The sequence below is a fragment of the Megalops cyprinoides genome, chromosome 23 (genome assembly GCF_013368585.1).
Source record: "Megalops cyprinoides isolate fMegCyp1 chromosome 23, fMegCyp1.pri, whole genome shotgun sequence".
Taxonomy (NCBI): Eukaryota; Metazoa; Chordata; class Actinopteri; order Elopiformes; family Megalopidae; genus Megalops; species Megalops cyprinoides.
This window is the reverse complement of record NC_050605.1, coordinates 4,707,552-4,726,375: the sequence shown is the minus strand read 5'-3', so window position 1 is coordinate 4,726,375 and position 18,824 is coordinate 4,707,552. Positions and strand designations below refer to the sequence as shown.

Sequence of the window (18,824 nt, the reverse complement as noted above, 5' to 3'; positions counted from 1 at the left end):
CTCTCCCTCTCTCTCTGACCAACTCAGCCTGCTTCATTGGCTTGAAATGCCAGCAGTAAATATAGCCAATGCATTGAAATTAGTGAAAGAACATCACAAAGTGATAAAATAAATTGTACTGTATACAAGATACAGTTACAGTAGCTGAGCTAAAAAAAGGGAACAAAATCCAATTTGAAAGGGCCACTGTCCCTCATATGTCGCTGGCCAGGCAGCTGTGTGCCTCAGTGCCAGTAACGCAGCTCATCTCCTCCCAAAGGAAGACGGGCTGTTTTTAAGCATTAGTCAAATTTATTACATTTAAAATGAACAGGGTGAATCTGGGGGAAGTTTTCCCTTCTGTGTATGAATCTCATCTCCTCCAAGCTTCAGACATTCAAAATCTGCTTTACGCAGCAATGCTGTGCAACGTGCTAAAGCCAGGATGCATAGGGGGATACATCAAACGATAAACACAACCATTTACATACTGAATGGGAGCAGGTAGTGCAGAAATAATGAGGGGAAGCATGCTGAGGGAAAGAGACAAGAAAAATGCTACATCAAATAAGGATATATACTTTTAATCCTAACAACAGGAAAGGTAAGCATGAAAAATTATGAATTTGGAAATAGTGTCTCTTGCCCTCTCTGTCAATCCCCCCTCCCTTTTCTCTCCCTTCTTTTCTCTCTCCCTCTTTTTCTCTTCCTCCCTCCCTCTTTCTCCCTCTTTCCCTCTCTTTCCCCCTCTCTGTCCCTCCCCCCGCATTTCCTCTGTCCGTCTCTCTCCCTCTCTCCCTCTGTCCCTCTCTCTCTCCCTCCCTCTTGGCTTTGACCCTAGTGTGCCACGGTGCACCCGCTCTCCGCAGTCACTCGCAGATTCCTATTGGTTGAGGGCGGCCGGACCCTGTGGGCCGTTTCGTTCGGCAGACAAAGAGCCATAAAAAGGCACTTCGTGCTTTAGCGAGCAGATATCCCTCAGGAGGGAGACATTCTTAAGCCGCTCGGCCATTTGTCTTCCACATCCGTTTAAGCACATTAACGTCGGAAGAATGAGAGTGATGGGTGTGTAGGAGCGCAAGAAGGGCCCGCCCCTTCCAGGTGTGGATAGGGTCAATGGCCCTGCTGTCAGATTGCACATGGTGGCGGGTTTGTATCCCAGCTACATAAAATGGTACCATAAATCTTTCAGCTGCAGTCACGAAAGACACCTTCAAGTCATAACCTCAAAAGGCCAGACCTCCATGTGCTGAGCTATGACATGTACACACACACACACACACACACACACACACACACGCACACACACACACACACACACACACACAAATACAGTACCCTCCATACTTATTCATACCTTTGATTAAACACAAATAGAAGACATGACATAGCAATGACAATGTTAACCTAGAATATTTCTGGTTGAAATATTGATGAAATGTTATACTTTAATTTAAATACCTTTGCACAGAGAAGTCTTCATGAATAAGTATTGAGGGCACTGTGTGTACACACGTACATATATACACACTCATACACACTGTATATATGCATATGCTGACTCATTGCTGCACTTCCCTCACCCCTAGTTTAAGTGAGAGAGATAGAGGTGCCATCACGTTATCACGTAGAGAGAGGCTGAGAGGAGATGAAGGAGTACTAGGAGGTGATAATAAGTGTGATTCCACAGACACAGAGCGGGCTGTCTGTTTTACTGTGGGCACGATATCAAGTACACACACACACACACACACACACACACACATCCTCTCTGTCTCCCTATCACTCTAATATCTCCTCCCTCTGCTCGGGTCACAGCTGGTCCTGGAAGCCCACAACGTCCCGGAGCTCTCGGCTGGTGTGAACTGCACCTTCGAGGACCTGGCTGAGATGGACGGCCAGGTGGAGGGGAACCGCATCAAGTGCAGCTCACCCGCCGAGAAAGAAGTGCCCCGCATCATCATTGACAAAGGTGGGCGTGGCTCTCCCCACTACACACCTCACCTCACACACCGGTGCTGAGCCCTCAAAATGAGACGGTCTACACAATCACACCAACGGTGAAGGAAAAGACAATGGAATCTGTTAGCCTCATCTATACTTAAAAAACGTTGAGTGCGGATCTTTTATGAATGCACTTACTGCATTTCCTTTGATCTAGGTAACCATTTTTAACCTATAGGCTTAAATAAGTGCACAATCCATTTCCAAAGAAAATGTGTGTTCTTTTTGGATTTGCTGCCAGGAGTTAGGATTTCGTTAATGGCCTTTCCTAAAATAAATGCACTGATTTGCAGTTCGTGTCTAATTAACTGGTACACCTGTGGTGATGTACGAGAGCTAGGTACTGTATAAAAGAGGTTGCCAGCAGAATGATACCATCAGAAATGTCCATTAATCTTCCATCTTCTGTCCAGAGGTTCTGTCATGGGACGTGTTTAATAATTTAAATTTCATGATTAAGGAGGGACAATGAGTGCCTTTGAGTCTCCGAGGACAGCTGATAGGGGGATAGCACAAAGGAGTAAATGAGCGCACCAGTGTGTGTGTGTGTGCGTGTGTGCGTGTATGTGTGTGTGTGTGTGTGTGCACGTGCACACATGTGTGCATCCATCAGCTCTCAGTTTGATCCAGACTCATGAGAGGATTTCAGGCAATCGTAGAGAGAAATGGGGACAGCAGGCGCATCACTGCCGCTGATGATACCATGCTCCCCACACGGGCAGCCACTGGGCCCGAAAAACAGTTTTGACAGCATTCACTCTCCTCCCCGAGATAAGAAAGAGAGAAAGAGAGAGAGAGAGAGATTTCAGGAGTGGCGGCCCTCTTCTTTCTCTCCTCCGACGTGGTTGGTTAGCCGCGGTATAATTGAAGACTGCTCACATCTGGAGGACGGTAATTTTTCATCATATGGAGTTGTCTCTGCGAGGAGATAATGGAGAGACCGCCGCTCGGTCGGAATGGGGGGGGGAACATTACCTCGCACACTATCACAACGAGAGAAACCAGGCGCAGCTCGTTTACAGTCAAATATTTGTACAAATGTTCATTTGGGACGCAGAGTCCCATAGAAAAGAGAATCTATTCAAGCCTGTTTAAAAAACTATCAGGGTTTAAAGGGGTATAAATCATGTGAAGGAGGAGGAGGCCTGAGATGGAACAGGCCATTGGGCATTCACAGCTGTGTTACAGGTTTCTCATATTGAAATCGCAAACCATCCAGCGTGTGCATTAGGGGGGTCATTGGCTTTAACAGGCTTCAGTAGGACTGCAGCTGCAGAGCCATCTCTCTCTACATGAATAATAATACCCTTAGGTCTTACAGTAGAGGAGCAGGCCACCATGAAATTACAGGTATGAGAAACCTGCTGAGGCCTAGCCTACTCATTGCACAAAGGCACACATATGTGCACACGCACACACACACACACACACAGACTGAAACTTTTACAAACCCTGAGGCCTGCTTCCTACTTCCTTTATTAGGACCCCTGAGGTGTCTCAGGCTGCCTGAAAAGAAAGAAGACAAAATTAGAGCAGACACATCTTCCGAGTGTTTGTGCCGCTCCGGCGCCGGGCATCCGCGGGCCCCGTAATGGGTCTCTGGGGCGGTGCAGTCGGAGAGACAGGGAGGCGAAACTCCTGACACAGTTTTCCCTCAGTTTCTACCCCCCGAGTCCCTTTCCCTCCCTCGCCTTCGCCTGCACCAGTAAAAAACTGAACACTCCGCTTTACTGCATAGGCACTGGCGTTGCGACAACATTACAGAAACGCTCCGAGAATAATGCCTGTTTGCTGGGTCACTGACTGTGGCGTCGTTTCCGCATTCGGGGAGGCTGATGGATCTTCCCCAGCTCCCGGTGACACATTACTGACTGCCAAAGGGGCGCGCACACGCCCAGATGGGACAGCGGAGCCGGGCGTCACGGCAACACTTAGGTAGACTAATTTAGACAGATTCATTGTCGGGGGCAGTTTTCTGTGATTGATGAATGAATCTCTCACAGGTAGAAGAGAGAGAGAGGGAGAAAGAGAGAGAGAGGGAGGTAGGGAGGGAGAAGAGAGAGAGAGCGAGAGAGAGAAATGGCACCGTTCCTTTGAGCGGTGAGATGTCCGCGCACGCCCTGTTGAATTAAACATGAGATTCTTCATTAGCTCAGACAAAAGGACACTGAAGGATCGTCTTTTGTGCTACATTTCGATTAACTCGTAGAGATTCCTCCCCCCCCCTTTTTTTTTAATCTCGCGTTTCAAAGGGACTTTGAAAGACTTCAGTGGAAACATTTTCCTCTTGCGGTGGAGAGTGCGAAACAAGCAGCATTGTTTCACAGGGGTGTGAAAGGATAGGAGCGCGTCTCCCAGGAGCGGATTGAACAGCGTGGCCCCCATGCTCAATTATAACCCACTCTTTGACAGGGATGTGTCCAAGTCTCCAAAGGATGCCAGTGAACTATGTGTGACGCTTTGATTTTTTTTTCATTCTGTATTTGTTTGTAACTGTTTAAAAGAGGAAAGCGCATATTCCTTGACACTCTTGCCACGGCAGCAGGGCGTTTTGTTTTATCATGATCACGCCCCACTTTTCATGGGACAAGGCCCTTATCTGAGTGGCGGACATCTTTGATTGGCCGGCATCTTTCTTCTCGGGCTCTGCCTGCAGCAGAAGGTTGACGCTGAGAGAGTGGGGAGGTTTCTCTGTGTTGGGTCAGCAGGGGGTCTCTCTGGAGGGAGATTACCTTGACACCCCCTCCTCCCTACTGGGCAGTGGAAATGGATCTCCCCTTCCCCCTTTTCACCTAATGTTTGTTTCCTTCTCCATGTCTCTGTCTCTCTAGGAGATCATCAGATCGTCCAGCTCTACCTCAAGTCCAAGGAGACGGGTCTGGCCTTCGCCAACACCAGCTTTGTCTTCTACAACTGCAGTGTCCACAAGTCGTAAGTGTCCCTCAGGTGTCACAAACAGGTGCCCCCTCACAGGGCTGTGTTTTACCCACTGGCAGCACACAGTCACTTGGACGATCACCAGGCTTTTTCTAGCACAGTCACCCAAAGTGTAAAACATAATGCATAAATCCACTACTCACTAATGTTCCCGTGAACCCTCTGACTGTATTCAAACAGTAATAAAAAGTGCCGAAGCTGATGATCTTATCTTAAGTGTTCTGCAGTGCATGAACCAAACCTTCCCAAAGATGGAATTTTGGAAGGTCAGGTCTCCGTGTTTGTTGCAGTAACACACAGAAGCCCTCCACAGCGGTGTCTGCAAGCCCTCCTGTTTGTGCCTCCCCCTGTATTAAGTAACAAGGTCAAATCACTTTTTCTCTGATATCTACAAGGGGTGAATTAATGGTAACGCATCGGTAGTCTTCCTTAGCGCTGTCAGCTGCTGTTATCATCACCTGGCATAACCACAGAACGTGCGCTATTCCGTGTGCCCTTCTTCAAGGTAAATAAGAAATCGGTCCTGACCTACCTTGTTAAATGAAGGTAAAACTCATGTCCAAATAAATACATAATCCTTTTTTATGCTTGCTCAGTGGAAGGACTCATAACATGTTAGAGTTTATATCATATTCCGAGCTGCGGTTTGTGCTGTAGGCTTATTTACGGCTTGCCACATTCTGTGGCCTCAGTTTGAACCACGCAGTAAATTGAAGCTGTGTGCCGTGCTTCATCCTAGTGCCCCATATCCATTTCTCACTCACAATATCCTTTCTCTGTCTGTCTACAGCTCTCACTCCCCCTCTATCTCTCAATTTCAGTTGCACAAAACTCTTTACTGGCACAACGTTCAGTATAAATTTACACACATCATAAACAACTAATGAAAACAGTGCATGGAATCAAATGATGATGACAATGATTATTATAATTATTATTGTTGTTATTATTATTATTGAAATGTGATGCCTCTCTAAAATTCAATTTTATTCCTATTTAATGGCATCTTTCTAGCAGGTCAAACCAAACACAACGAAGTGCTACCAAATGGTCATGTACAGTATGAAATGTAACCAGTAACATACTGCTAAGTAAGTATGAGTGTGTATGCATGTAGCACAACAGCCTGTCTCTCTCTGCCTGTTCCTCAGGTGTCTGTCCTGTGTAAGCAGCCCCTACCAGTGTCACTGGTGTAAGTACCGGCACGTCTGCACCCACGACCCCCGCACCTGCTCCTTCCAGGAGGGCCGCGTCAAGCAGCCAGAGGTCAGTGTCCTCACGACACTCTCAGGCACAGCCTGGCTCTGATTGGCTCATGTACACGCTGGTTATTAATGTTCATTTCTGATTGGCTCTCAGTGTTTGTGTGTGCAGTGTTCTTATGTGGTCTCAGATATTTTTCCTGATTGGGTCACACATGGACTTTGTTATTTCTGATTGGCTCTGTGCTACAGTGTGTGTGTTGCTCTTACTTGGTCTCAGATTGCACCCTGGTTCCCTGATACAATGCAGTTCTGCTGCACCACCATGCTGAGTGTGTCTCTGCCTGGTCTTGCTCTCTGGAAAGGTGCAATCCCATCTGGTGTAAAATGAAAACCTGCCTCTCCTCTTTGTACCTCACCTCCTTCAGCTCTAAACGCTTGGCCCCTGAGCAGTCTGAGAACGACAGCAGGCCCACCCATGTCCCGAAGGCCAGCGGCAGGCCCTGACAACAGCTCATTTTCCTCACCCCACTTCCCCCCCCTTACCCCACCCCGTCCCCTCAGAGGGAGTGGTTAGCGCTGTCTCCCCAGAGGCCGGGGACTGACAGGGCATAATCTCGCCCTCTGGGAGACGGGTGCGTGAAACAAGCCCCCGCCATTTCCAGCAGGAGCCGGTACACAAGGCCGGGATCATGTGAGGACTCCTTCACTCGCTTTCACAGCTGCTGTCACACCAGAAACACCCGGACCTCTGATTGGCTGGCACCCCCCCCCCCCCCCCCCACGCCACACTGTGCGCCGAACAGTTAGCGTCGGTGTTTATTGTCTGTCTGCATCTTTTTCGCCCGGCACCTGCTATGGTCTGGGCAGCATTCGCCTCTCGGTGGAACGCATACGAACGGCGGCCAATGTTGACCGGGTTAATATTGGAATTACCCACTGTGTACCCAGTGAGTGTGGAATAAAGCAGGGTTTTAATATCAGCCTATGTTCATGACATATTTCTACATATTTTTGTTTGACTGTTGTTTCTAGGCAGGTGTTTCATTTGCCTAATGAGTTTAATTTGGATTTAATTAACCTCTCAAACCATGAGCCGTGCTTCCTCTGTATACTCCATGTTGCTCGGAATTAATGAGTTTGGCTGTTTACCCACAATCCTCGGAGAAGATAATGATAAGTCAACTTTGCTCAGACAAATGAAATGACCTTTGAAATGACCTTTTTGCGGATGAATTCCGTTTATTTTTCCAATTAAGGAATTGTTGAGACTGATCCAAATAATCCGCAGATGGCCCTTTTTAATGACTTGGAGGGAGAGGCCTTCGGCAGACTGCTCCTGCCCAACTGTAACGTTTTCCCCAGACCAGGGGAAACGGCCGGTGGGGACCCTTTTAAAGCGAGCCAGGGACGCCCTGGAAAATAACCGATTAAATAACCGGTTTCTTTTTTAAAGTTAACCCCATTTTCCTATCGGGCTCAGAAAATTCACCAGGAGTATGTCCCAGAGTGAATTCCACCCTCAGGTTGTATCCCGAAGATTACAAATGATGACTGGGTACCTGTCTGCATCTTATTTCGATCTGCTAATGATCACAGCGGCAGTGTGGCTTGGTGGTAAGGAGCAGGGCTCGTAACTTAAAGAGTTGCCAGTTTCACTCCCAAGCGAGGCATTGCTGTTATACCCTTGGGCAATGGTAGTTAACCTGAATTGCCTCAGTAAATGTCCGGGTGTATAATCATGCAGGATTATTGGAAGAATGGCGCACTTATTAAAGGTAACGCACAGGAACACCATTATGTGAAAATTATGAAGCGTTTACAGTGTTCACGTGTGCTACAGGCCTTGCGAAAACCCCCTGCCACCATAATCACTTTAATGGAAGGCGGAGAAAGCCGGGGAGTCCGGTGTGGTCCGGAGTGACTGATGAGGTGAACCGGCTTATCGTTTCAGGATTTTAATTGACACTCCTAATTGGCACACGGGGGTATAGCAGCTGGGCAGGGGATGGTGAGGAAGATGTTTTTTAATCCAATCCCCATGTCAGAGCAACGCCTTGGTCCCCAGACAGTATCTTTGGTGTGAGAGAGGGGGGGCGGAGGGGGGAAGAGAAGGACGGAAAGTGTCTGAAAGAAGATGAGAAAGAGAGGAGTGTGTCTGAAAGAGAAAGTGGCGTGTGTGTGTGTGTGTGTGTGTATATAGCATATATTATATAATTATAATAATTATAATATATATATATATATATATATATTATATAATTTATATTTTTAATAGAAAGCAAAAGTATAATTCTTGTAACTTATTGTATTTAGTTATTTATCATGTATTATTTTTCCTATTTTGGTAATAGTTGGTTTGTCAAATTTTTCATATTTCTGTGAAAATACCTTTGGCAATATTTTACACCTGTGTGGTCACGCCACTAAAGCTTGTTTGAGACAGAGAAAGAAAGAGGGTGATAGCGAGCGTTACAAGAAAGGGATGGATTGTGTCTAGGGGGGAGAGAGAAAGAGAGGGTGAGGGGTAGAAAGAGAGAGAGCATGTGAGCAAAAGAAAGACAGTGAAATGGGCAGGGAGGGAGACGGCACAGAGAGAAAGAGAGAGTGAGTTTTTAAGAGACAGAGAGATGGAGACAGGCTGCAGCCTGGAGCAGCTGTGAGCATGAGATGGGGCCGGGGCAGGGGGAGTCCTTGATGATCGCCCACCGGGTCCGCGGGCCGCCCGGATGAGAGGGACATTGAGCTCACCTCAAACGCAGCCGTCAGACAGCTGTAATTATAGCCTTTCCTCGTGTGCCAACTTTCCTGAAGATCCACTGTAGCCGCAAATGGGCTCTTCTCTTTTTTTAACTGTCTCCACAGCTGCTAATTATCCAGCCCTGCTCCCAACGATTCTGACTGGAACCAGGCGATAACAAAAGAAGTACATAGTAAACATTGAGGATAATTGTGCTTGATTCATCCTCAGACATTGTGTCTGTGGAGTTTCCAGTAAACATGTGATTATGGCCAAGGGTTCACTGCAAGCGGGTTTAGCGCAGACAGGGGCACATTAATAGAATGAAGGGTAGGCCACGCCTTTCTTTAGGCCAGCTTTCCCTGTTCCCACTGGCAAGCTGCATGCTGGGATATTTCATGCTCACCCATGAGAAACGTACGGGACACCTCTCTGTCCCAGCGGGGAAGGTGGGCCACTGTCTCATACAGCCCTGCCCTCACGGGCTTAGGTCACACATCCAGCCTGTCTGTGTGGATTGCCTGTCGGAGATGGCAACCTGGGTGTGTGTGTGTGTGTGTGTGTGTGGGCATGCATGTGTGTGTGGGCGTGCATGTGTGTGTGTGTGTGTGTGTGGGCATGCATGTGTGTGTGGGCGTGCATGTGTGTGCATGTGTGTGCATGTGCACGTGTATGCCTGTGTGTGCAGGTGTGTGTGTGTGTGTGTGCGTGTCTCTGTGTGTGAGGTACAATGCCCTGTGGGAGGGAAAGAGATTAAGGCAGGTTCACACACAGTCTGGATGACAGCCTGCAGCTGGAGTAGTCCTCAGACCGGTATCAGACACCTGAAGAGGCAGGCAAATCAGCCCTCACAGCAAGCTATTAATCACAGCTATCAATCCCCAATAACACCCTTCAGACATGCAGGGTCGTACATACATCCCATCTCATCACATATGACTAAATCTTACATGTACCAGCTGCACTTTATTTTACTAATACAAAAACGGACGGTTCTGCTTGCTAATGTAGGAGTTAGCAAAGAGGCTGTCAGATTGCTGCTTTCAGTTTTGCACAGTCGAGAGTCTATTGTGGCCTCTCCATTTTAGGTGGTAAAAAATTGCACTTTTCCTGTAAAGTTAATTCTGATGAATAAGTTCATTTGAATTGAATGCATAACAGGCGACGGAGAGGAATAAAGGATGAATGAATTTAAGACTCGGGGGTGGTGTAAGTGCAGAGTGTAGCTTCTCCTCAATCAGCTATTTACAGCTATGGAAAATGCAGTCCTAATTCACATTTTTTCATCCGTTCTGGTGCATTTTCTGGCCTCCCCTTATGTATTACAGCAATGAGTCTCTCTCTGTCTTTTTCTCTCAACTCAAAGGCTGTTTATGCTGTTGCCAAATTGAATTACGTTCATGAAAATCATAATCAGTTTTACGGGAAGTAGTTTGGACACATAATTGACTGATATATATAAGTGTGGCTGTGATTTGGTAACAGGGGAGAGAGGACTGGTGCGTTTTTTTCCTCTGATCGTTCTGCTTGCTGTGGAGCCGACTGCTGGTCCACTCCAGAGGATACCCACAGCCCATCCACTGGTGGATCAGAACTGCAAACACCATTCATTCAGTTCTATCCAAGGACCAGAGTGAGCCAAACCTTTGACCTTGTGAAATTTACAGAATGTTAGTGTGCCCAGCAGACCAATACTAAGCACAGGATACTTTTTTGTCTGGGAAGAATTGCCCCACTTCAGTTTGGGATATGATGTCATAATGCTTCATCCTTGGTGGTGTTTCTTACTTGTGATAGGATGACCTATGTGATTGACAGGACAACAACAGTCAGAATCCTAGCATTGAATACAAACACACGGGAAGACTCAGTCAAATGACGAGACCCTGTCCCAGACAGAGGCAAGCCTGTAAAATTCAGCTGTGCGGCAAGACTCTATTACAGCCTGTTATCAGAGACAGGGCCGCTCGTTAGCATCAGATCTGTCAGGTCTGATTAAGGGGCTGCTTTGTGTTTCATTCCAGTTCGGTTCCTGAAACAGGCTCAGTTACACTGTGCATTAATGTAATGCACACTCTTCCATGTACCCGTACAAACAAAGTGTAACTACAGGGCAGCTGCCATGAGCTGCAAGTTAATATTGTTACACAGTTACAGCGGAACATGGGTTTTTTCGGGATGGCGCCGCCCGAAACATTAACCGTAACCTCCGCCTCCAGTCCCGGCGCTACACCCAAACATTGCTCCGCTGCAAACTTAACCACAGGCCTAAATCCAGCACCGGGCTAAGCCCTAATCTTGTATGCAATCACAGGAGTTATGCAACCTTGTTTGCTTTAACAGCCGTTAACAGGGCACAGTAATCCCTCACTTACCCAACCATGTCAGGACCTGAGGTAAGGCAGATAAGCAAAAAAAGTCGGATAATTGAAAACAATTGAAAAATAAGCATCGCAGAGATGTAAGCCCTGCAAACATGCACAGACATGCATTTATTGAACATGGCAGTAGATCTGCACTGCGCTCTAGAGGTAATATGTTTGTTTAAGTGCGACATTTTCCCCCGAATTCAATCAACATTTTTCCTTAACTTTGGCTCACAAATATATCTAAGTGTTTCCTTTTTTTTCAGTACAAGCGCAATTTTTCTTCTTATTAATCCTGGTGATTGCTGAGCGTGTCGAGCTAAATTTGTGAAGAATGTTACGTCAGAGTCAAGGACAAACGTTGATTGCACCTCAAGATTGGATTACAGAATTAAAATCCACAGGGGTAACAAAAAAAACAATAAAATCAGTGGCTTTTGTCTGATAGCTGAGAAAACATTTAGCAACTTTGTCGTTTTATGTTTAACAATACTATAATATTCATTACCGCTGACAAGGGGGAAATGACATTGCTGTGCAATGTGGGCTATGTGACAGTCTAATGCCAGCAAAACCCTGAGGTAATAAAATGCGGGATCGAACTGTCAGATTCCTGGTTTAGGGAAGAGGTTGAAGTGAAATAAAAATAATACTGATTAAGCGAAATGAAACATCTCCTCAGACGCTGGGGGAGAACAGAAGCCCAGTTTATTTCCACTGACAGGACTAAGCACACCTCTTTGTTCAGACACCTCAACTTCTCACCAACACCAACCCTGGAACGTTCAATGTCAGATGACCTCACACGGTGACCATCACAACCGCATGCACACTATATCGAGCTCACATTAATGTGCTAGATTTGAAATCGTTATTGTTTACTTGGCAGTAGTGGCACCGCCACCGAAAGCAGCTGTCGAACGCCGAGGCCCCTTCACGCCACGTCTCTGCTGGAATGGGAATGGCCCAGGCCCCCAGTTCTCGAAGAAACCGTTTAAACGCGGCGTAAACTGGCTGCCCGCTCCGCGCTCCTCTCAGCACTTTCTGCTGCTGACAGGCACAGAAACGAGGGCCCTTCTCATGTCGGGCCGAAGGCTCTCGGATGTAGGTCACCGCGCTCCTTTCCTATTTGGAAGTCTTCACATAACAGCCTCCCAAGTCACTCCTTTTTTTCCTCGAAGCCAACTCATTTCAGAGTTCTTTTTTTAATCTTCAATAGGAAGCGCAGCTGTGTTTTTCTTTCCTCATTTGAAATGGTTGTGTCGGTCGCTGTTGCCAGTGATATTGAGTGTTCCAGATGAACATTACCAAGAGCGGTGGGTCTCTGTAGAACAGATACATGTAAGATTATAATACCGTATTATTATACCATTACGTCGTAGAATTGAAGCTAATTGGTGTATCTATTCACAACAGTACAGTTATTTGATTAAATTTCAAGTGGACACAGACCCTGCCTCACCTCTTCCCACATTTACAGACCATCCCTGTCCCACAGGGTGGCCTATCAGAGACTGGTGTTCATTCACACACTCATCTGTCTTTGCTGCCTGTGATTTGTGGTACCATTGATTAGCTTTTTTTAATTCTAGAGACACAATTTCTCAGGAAAAGGTTGATTTGTAGTATTGTATTTGCTGGTTTGACTGTCATTGTCTCACGTGTGCTTTTTGCCCCCACCTCCACCCCATGGATATCTCTTGCAGATGTGGCATGGGGGGTGGGAATGGGGGGGGTTCACTGTAAGATCCTGGCAGGAGGATGGGGTGCACGTTCCTTCCCCTTCCCTGTAAAGACTTAATAACCCCGACTGACAAAACAGCTCTTGCAGAACACAGTCTCAGTGGACTCCGTACGTCTATACTGCCTTCAATTATGCTGTTGTTATGCTTGGAGTCAATCACTCTCCACATAAACCCGCCAGGCCGACGCCAAGCGACCGTCAATAAGAGGTGGGGGAAGATGGGACGGGTGGGGCCAGGATTCGGGGGTGGGTAGTGAGGGGGTGGTAGTTTTGCTGGGGTTTTTTTCCCCTCCACGTTATTTATGATCCTGTCCACAGGCAATAAACACTTCTACATTATATTCACATAATGGAGAGATAAATCGGCCGCAGTGATTGGTGGAGGCCTCCAAGAGGCGGTTGGCCTCGGAGCACCTTGAGTGCTCAGGGGTGCGTTATGGAGGTGTCAGCGTCCTGCTGGATTTACGGGACACGGAGGCGGGGAGGGGCCTGGATTTACTCCCTACTCTGCCCCACATGCTGATTCGGTATTTCTCAACTCATTTCAGATAGACAAATGTGGTTTTGTAGGTTTGTGTGCTTGTGGTTTTGTGTGTGTGCGTGTACTGCTGGTGGTAACAGCGTGTGTAGGCATGTGTGTGTTTGTGGTGTGTTTTTGTGAGTGGGTATGTAGTTGTATGTTTGTTTCTTTGTATGTGAGTGTGTGTATGTGTGCGTGAGTGTGTTTGTATAGTATGTGAGTGCGTGTAGGTTGGCGGACTTGAGATATGGAGGGTTGAGATATGGAGATGGAGGGTGCAGGAGGGTGTCTGAACGAGTATGTGTGTGCTTGTGTATATTGTGTATGTGTGTGTGTGTGTGTAATTTGGTGGGCTGAGTGTTGAGATATGGGGGTGCAGCAGTGTGAGTGAGTGTGCAGCTCCTTCTCTCCCTGCCAGTGAGTGAAAGATGATCAGGCCGGGGCCATTCACGTTCCACTGCCGCTGTTTACTGCTCCGTGTAATGGGCTTTAAGGCTGCACTTGCTGAGGGGGGACTTTTTTAAAAGCCACCGCCTGTACCTCTGCTACACTCTACCACAGTCATTAGATTTGCATGTCTTATGTGCTGTATACATATTTATACCTTCAGCCTTCGCTAGAAGTTCTGCATGAGCAACTTGCACCATCCACCATATACGCCAGCATCCTACCCGAAGGATATGCATACTGTTACTGCTGATTGAATCAGAGAGCTTGCAGGGCCTAAATCAGAGGTTGTTCGTGGGAGGATGTGTATTTGCACTCCTGTCACAACAGGGCAGCGGCACGAACAGGTTGATCTGCTCTAGTCACAAGCCAAGGGGGCAAAACTTGTTCAATGCAGAGTGTCAGAGATAGACAAGGATGCATCCGCTAGCTGTGAAAGCAAGCCATCTAGCTCCATGAAAGCGAGTTTCTACATGGATTTCATTTTGACCCCACAAGTGGAAAGAGAATGAAGGCCTGTGTCACAATTGCTGTCATCAGCCTGGTCCCGTTGTGGTCCGTTTGTGGTCACAGAGTAAAAAGGCACCTCATGATCTTTTCCTCTACATGTCCCAAACTATGTGCTTTCAGTTGGTCAGAGATGGTGTATTCACTGCATGTTGTACACTGACCATTCTCTCCCTGCACTTATACAGCTAAGGAGTCTGGGAGAACAAAGACACTGATGAACAGCAATAACAAATGAATCTATTGTCTGTCTCCCTCTCATTTTGGTCATTCTCTTCCCTTCATGCTGTGCATTTGGCATCTTTGAAACCAGCAGTTATCTAGGTGGGAAATATGTTCCACACACCCAAATGCCCATAAGCAGAGAGGAGAAGGACCATCTTCAACTGAGCTCTTGAAATTTTGCTTGAAGTCTTTATCTTGCTCTGTAAAATATTCACTGGCATTGGCTGTGACATCGGTTGGATTATTTTTAATTCTTGGGTCAGAGGTTATACCAGGACATGTTCAAACAGACCCCCCAACCACAGCCCCTTAATCCAACATGTTATCTTTCCAGGAAATGGCAGGGTTTCTTACCCGCTTAAAGTGAACAATTTTCAACTTAATTAAGCCGAACACATATATACATATAGGTTCTCCCTGCAGTCATCCTCATATTTTATATTTTCACACAATTTAACACTCAGTCATAATGCTTTTTTATATTTAAGCCAGTCATTCATCCAGTGTGCCATAATCAAGTCATGTTCATGAACTTCAAACAAGTGTTATCATGGACTGAGCAGAATGAGCCCTCGCCAGAGCTCTCCAGCACTGGGGGAAACCAGCGAGGGCCTTATCTCCGGCGTTCCCCGTCTCTCTCACAGCGCCCTGTGTTAGGACTTTCAGACGGAAAACTTGTGAGACGCGATTCGAAACTTTGAACACGGAGAGTCGATGGGTCGCTTCGGGGGCTTCGTCCAACACGTCATCTTGGTTACTGTTCTTGGTTGCCATAGCTCAATCGCCCGTTTACAAGGGAGCTGAATCAAAATCACCCAGTCGCACGCGTTGGGGCGCGTTTTAATCACCCAATGGCGTGGGAGATGGCCTTTAATTGTCCAATCACAAAAACAGGAGTGAGTTATAATCAGGGTTTCATTTAAGCACACAGTCTATATGGTGGGTCTTCCTTGTAACTGTTAAGTGAGATGCCAAGATTCAAGATACATATTGGTAAGCCTTCACCATGGTATTATTCAGTAATCAGTGTTTTTACTTTCGATTATCATGGACTGCCTATATATACAATGTAGTTTAATCAGCCAGTGGGAACAACCCTTAAATTACAGCATGGCCCATTCTCACTCATTTATTCTCACTCATTCACACTCTCACCTCCTCTTCAGATCCCTCAATGGGCGATAAGTGTCATATAAAACTACCCGCAGGCGTCAGACAAATTAACCCAGGCCACGTCGAACCTGCAGTATGAACCGGGGTCAGCTCTTCTTGCGTGGCTCATTAGAAGGGCCAGCCCAGGGAAGGTGGCAGGGCAACAGGTGTGTTCGACACTCCTTGAGTGTTAGTGGTGTACAGAGGGTAGCCTCTCACCTACAGTGGCTGTGTTGATCTGGGCCGTAGGTGTTACCAAAAGCAAACCGAGAGCCTGGACTACTGTGACAGTTGGTTGTATGAATGGGGTAGGGGCTGGTGCAGGACCTGGGGCCTGTCTTAGTCGTTTGCGTTGTTAGTTGTTTTAATAACAGAGTTGGGGTTAATTCCATTTCAATTCAGTGAGTTCAGGGAATGATGTGAAATTCAATTCATGAACTGAACATTTTTCATTGACCATGATGGGGTGATTTTCAATTCATGAATTGAATTTCAATTTATCTCTTTAATTGACTAAATTGAAACAGAACTGTGGTGTATGAAAGTATGTTTTTACACTGAAAGGTGTTCCCTGTATATGAGTCGTACAGGGTGTCCCAGTGCTGATCCAACGCCCCTGTCCCGTTTCAGGAGTGCCCCCAGCTGCTCCCGGCCGAGCGGATCCTGGTACCGGTGAACGTGGTGAAGCCCATCACCCTACGGGCACGGAACCTGCCCCAGCCCCAGTCGGGACAGCGTGGGTATGAGTGTGTCCTCACCATTCAGGGCCAGGAGCAGAGAGTACCAGCCCTGCGCTTCAACAGCTCCAGCGTGCAGTGCCAGAACACCTCCGTAAGTCTGTGTGTATGTGTGTGTATGTGTGTGTGTATGTGTGCATACATGCATGCATGTAGGAGTGTGTATGTGTGTGTGTGTGTGTGTGTATGTGTGTGTGCATGTGAGTGAATGTATGTGTGCATGTGTCTCTCTTTAGACTTAACCCCTCACTTTTCAGCATATCTAAAGGATTGTGTCACCAGAAACTTTCATGCAAACATTCAGCATCTCGTACTTAAGGAACACAGAACAGCCGGCCCGCTTCTGTTGTTTGCTCGGGTTTTGGAAGCGACCAAGACTCAGCAGTGAATAACAGTGGAATTGTGTTGTTAAACGTGCTGAATGGGTTTTATATCAAGGGTAGAATTCAATCAGCATTTTCCCTTAACTTTCAAATTCAGCAATCCCCAAAATTACAGAAATAAAGTGTGATTTTTTTGATTGAAATAACATTTGCAATTATTCAGTTGTCGAAGTTAAAGACAAATCTTAATTGAATCCAGAACTGAGTCTGTGAGGTTGACATCTCTACAGCACAGCGGGAAATATATTTGTTTACATTGGCTTTAATCTAGTGTCTTTGTTTTGTCATTAATTTTAAATAGATTGTACTGTATTTCTTACTTACAGTCTGATTTCTCAATCTATAGACTGACTTTTACCACTGTGTTGATTTGTTTAACCTGTCATTTTTGTTTTAGTAAATGCAAGTGCTCATCTGAGAAGCACTTTGGGTTACAAACCACTGTTTCAACAGTGATACTACTACTAATAATAATATTGCATTTAGTTACAGCTTTGGGGAGATGCTGCATGTGTCAGTGATTGTTCTGGTTCAAATGTATTCTTACTTTCACCTCAACATTTTATTACAAAATATTAATAAGACATAGTTGTAAAAAATGTGATAATAATGTGAGGAGTTAGCGCAAGACTCATAACCTTACATGCACTTTAAACAGAAGCTTTACTGTCTGCCACAACACCATCCTTTAAAAATTAGTGATTCATAAAAATAATGATTCCACAGCCTTGCCTCGAGGGGTAGGCAAAATGCCATAGCGGAAACAAAACAGGTTTCTTTTCATAACACTTTTATGTGCATATGTATATAACCTGAGGTGTTTGGTCTGGTTGGGGAAAAACATGAAATTCTTTACAAGCAGAGGCATGCAACAGCGATATTAAAAAAATAATCTTGTTGTTTTTGTTCAAGTTTAATTCATGCGTCTTTACACGAATACATCAACACTGGGTTCTGACACTGACTCTAAGTTCGGTCCGGATTAGAGAAACATGGTCAGAATTTTCAGGGTTGGCCGCAGGGCTTAATACACGGAGGGGGGGGGGGGGTTTGGAGACAGTACTGTAGACCTGGATCGCTAATGCCCTGGGGCCGGTGGTTATGGGAGGTGTTTGTGAAACGGGACGTCTCCAAGGTGAATCACAGGGTTTGGGAAAACAGGTGGATCTTCTCACGTCCCTGTTCACTCAGCGGTGAAGCTGGCAGTTCCGCCAAAGCCGTGTGCTTAATTCAGACACATCAGGGGTTTAGGAGATAATGAGGCGCCCAGGACTGGGCCTGCTGGAGGACATCACTGTGGTACAGGAGTTTAGGAGATAATGCCTGTGCTGTTTGAAGGGTGCGAATATGGTGTCTGTACCAAAGCTGCAGCGATAATGGTTTGATGACATCCCCTACTTCTCTCTCCCTCTCTCCCTCTCTCCCTCTCTCCCTCTCCCTCTCTCTCTCTGTCTCTCTGTTCCTTTGCTTTGTCTCCACGGCAACAGTACTCCTATGATGGGATGGACACGGGCAGCCTCCCCGTGGACCTGATGGTTATCTGGAACGGCGACTTCAGCATCGACAACCCGGCCGACAACAAAGGTGGGGCTCCCGATCCGCCTGGGTCCTCCGAGCGCGGGTTGTCATGGCAACGGACCCGCGGCGCCCGTCTCCCGGGCGCTCAGCCACTCCTGCTGTTGCGGCATCTTTCGCCGACGTCACCAACGCACCCCCCCCCGTCCCTTGCCTTCTTTCTATCTCCCTCTCTCCGCTCACCACGTTTGGTTCCTCTCTACCTCCCACTTTCTCTCTATCTCTCCCCACTCCTGCGTCACGGAAGTGCGCCTCCTGTATGCTTCCTGATTAAGTGGCATTTTGGTGTTCGCTGCGGCCCGGGCC

The 18,824-nt window shown here is 46.7% G+C and overlaps 1 protein-coding gene across 1 annotated transcript in view; it reads left to right on the top strand.

Moving 5' to 3' along the window:
* The window catches only part of LOC118770086 (plexin-A4), a 266,079-nt gene that overhangs the window by 183,473 nt on the left and 63,782 nt on the right, over positions 1-18,824 (top strand). The window contains exons 7-11 of the mRNA XM_036517508.1: positions 1,798-1,951; positions 4,815-4,914; positions 6,072-6,186; positions 16,454-16,654; positions 18,431-18,527. Of these exons, the coding sequence (XP_036373401.1) occupies positions 1,798-1,951; positions 4,815-4,914; positions 6,072-6,186; positions 16,454-16,654; positions 18,431-18,527 (667 nt within the window). The remainder of the gene's footprint in view (positions 1-1,797; positions 1,952-4,814; positions 4,915-6,071; positions 6,187-16,453; positions 16,655-18,430; positions 18,528-18,824) is intronic.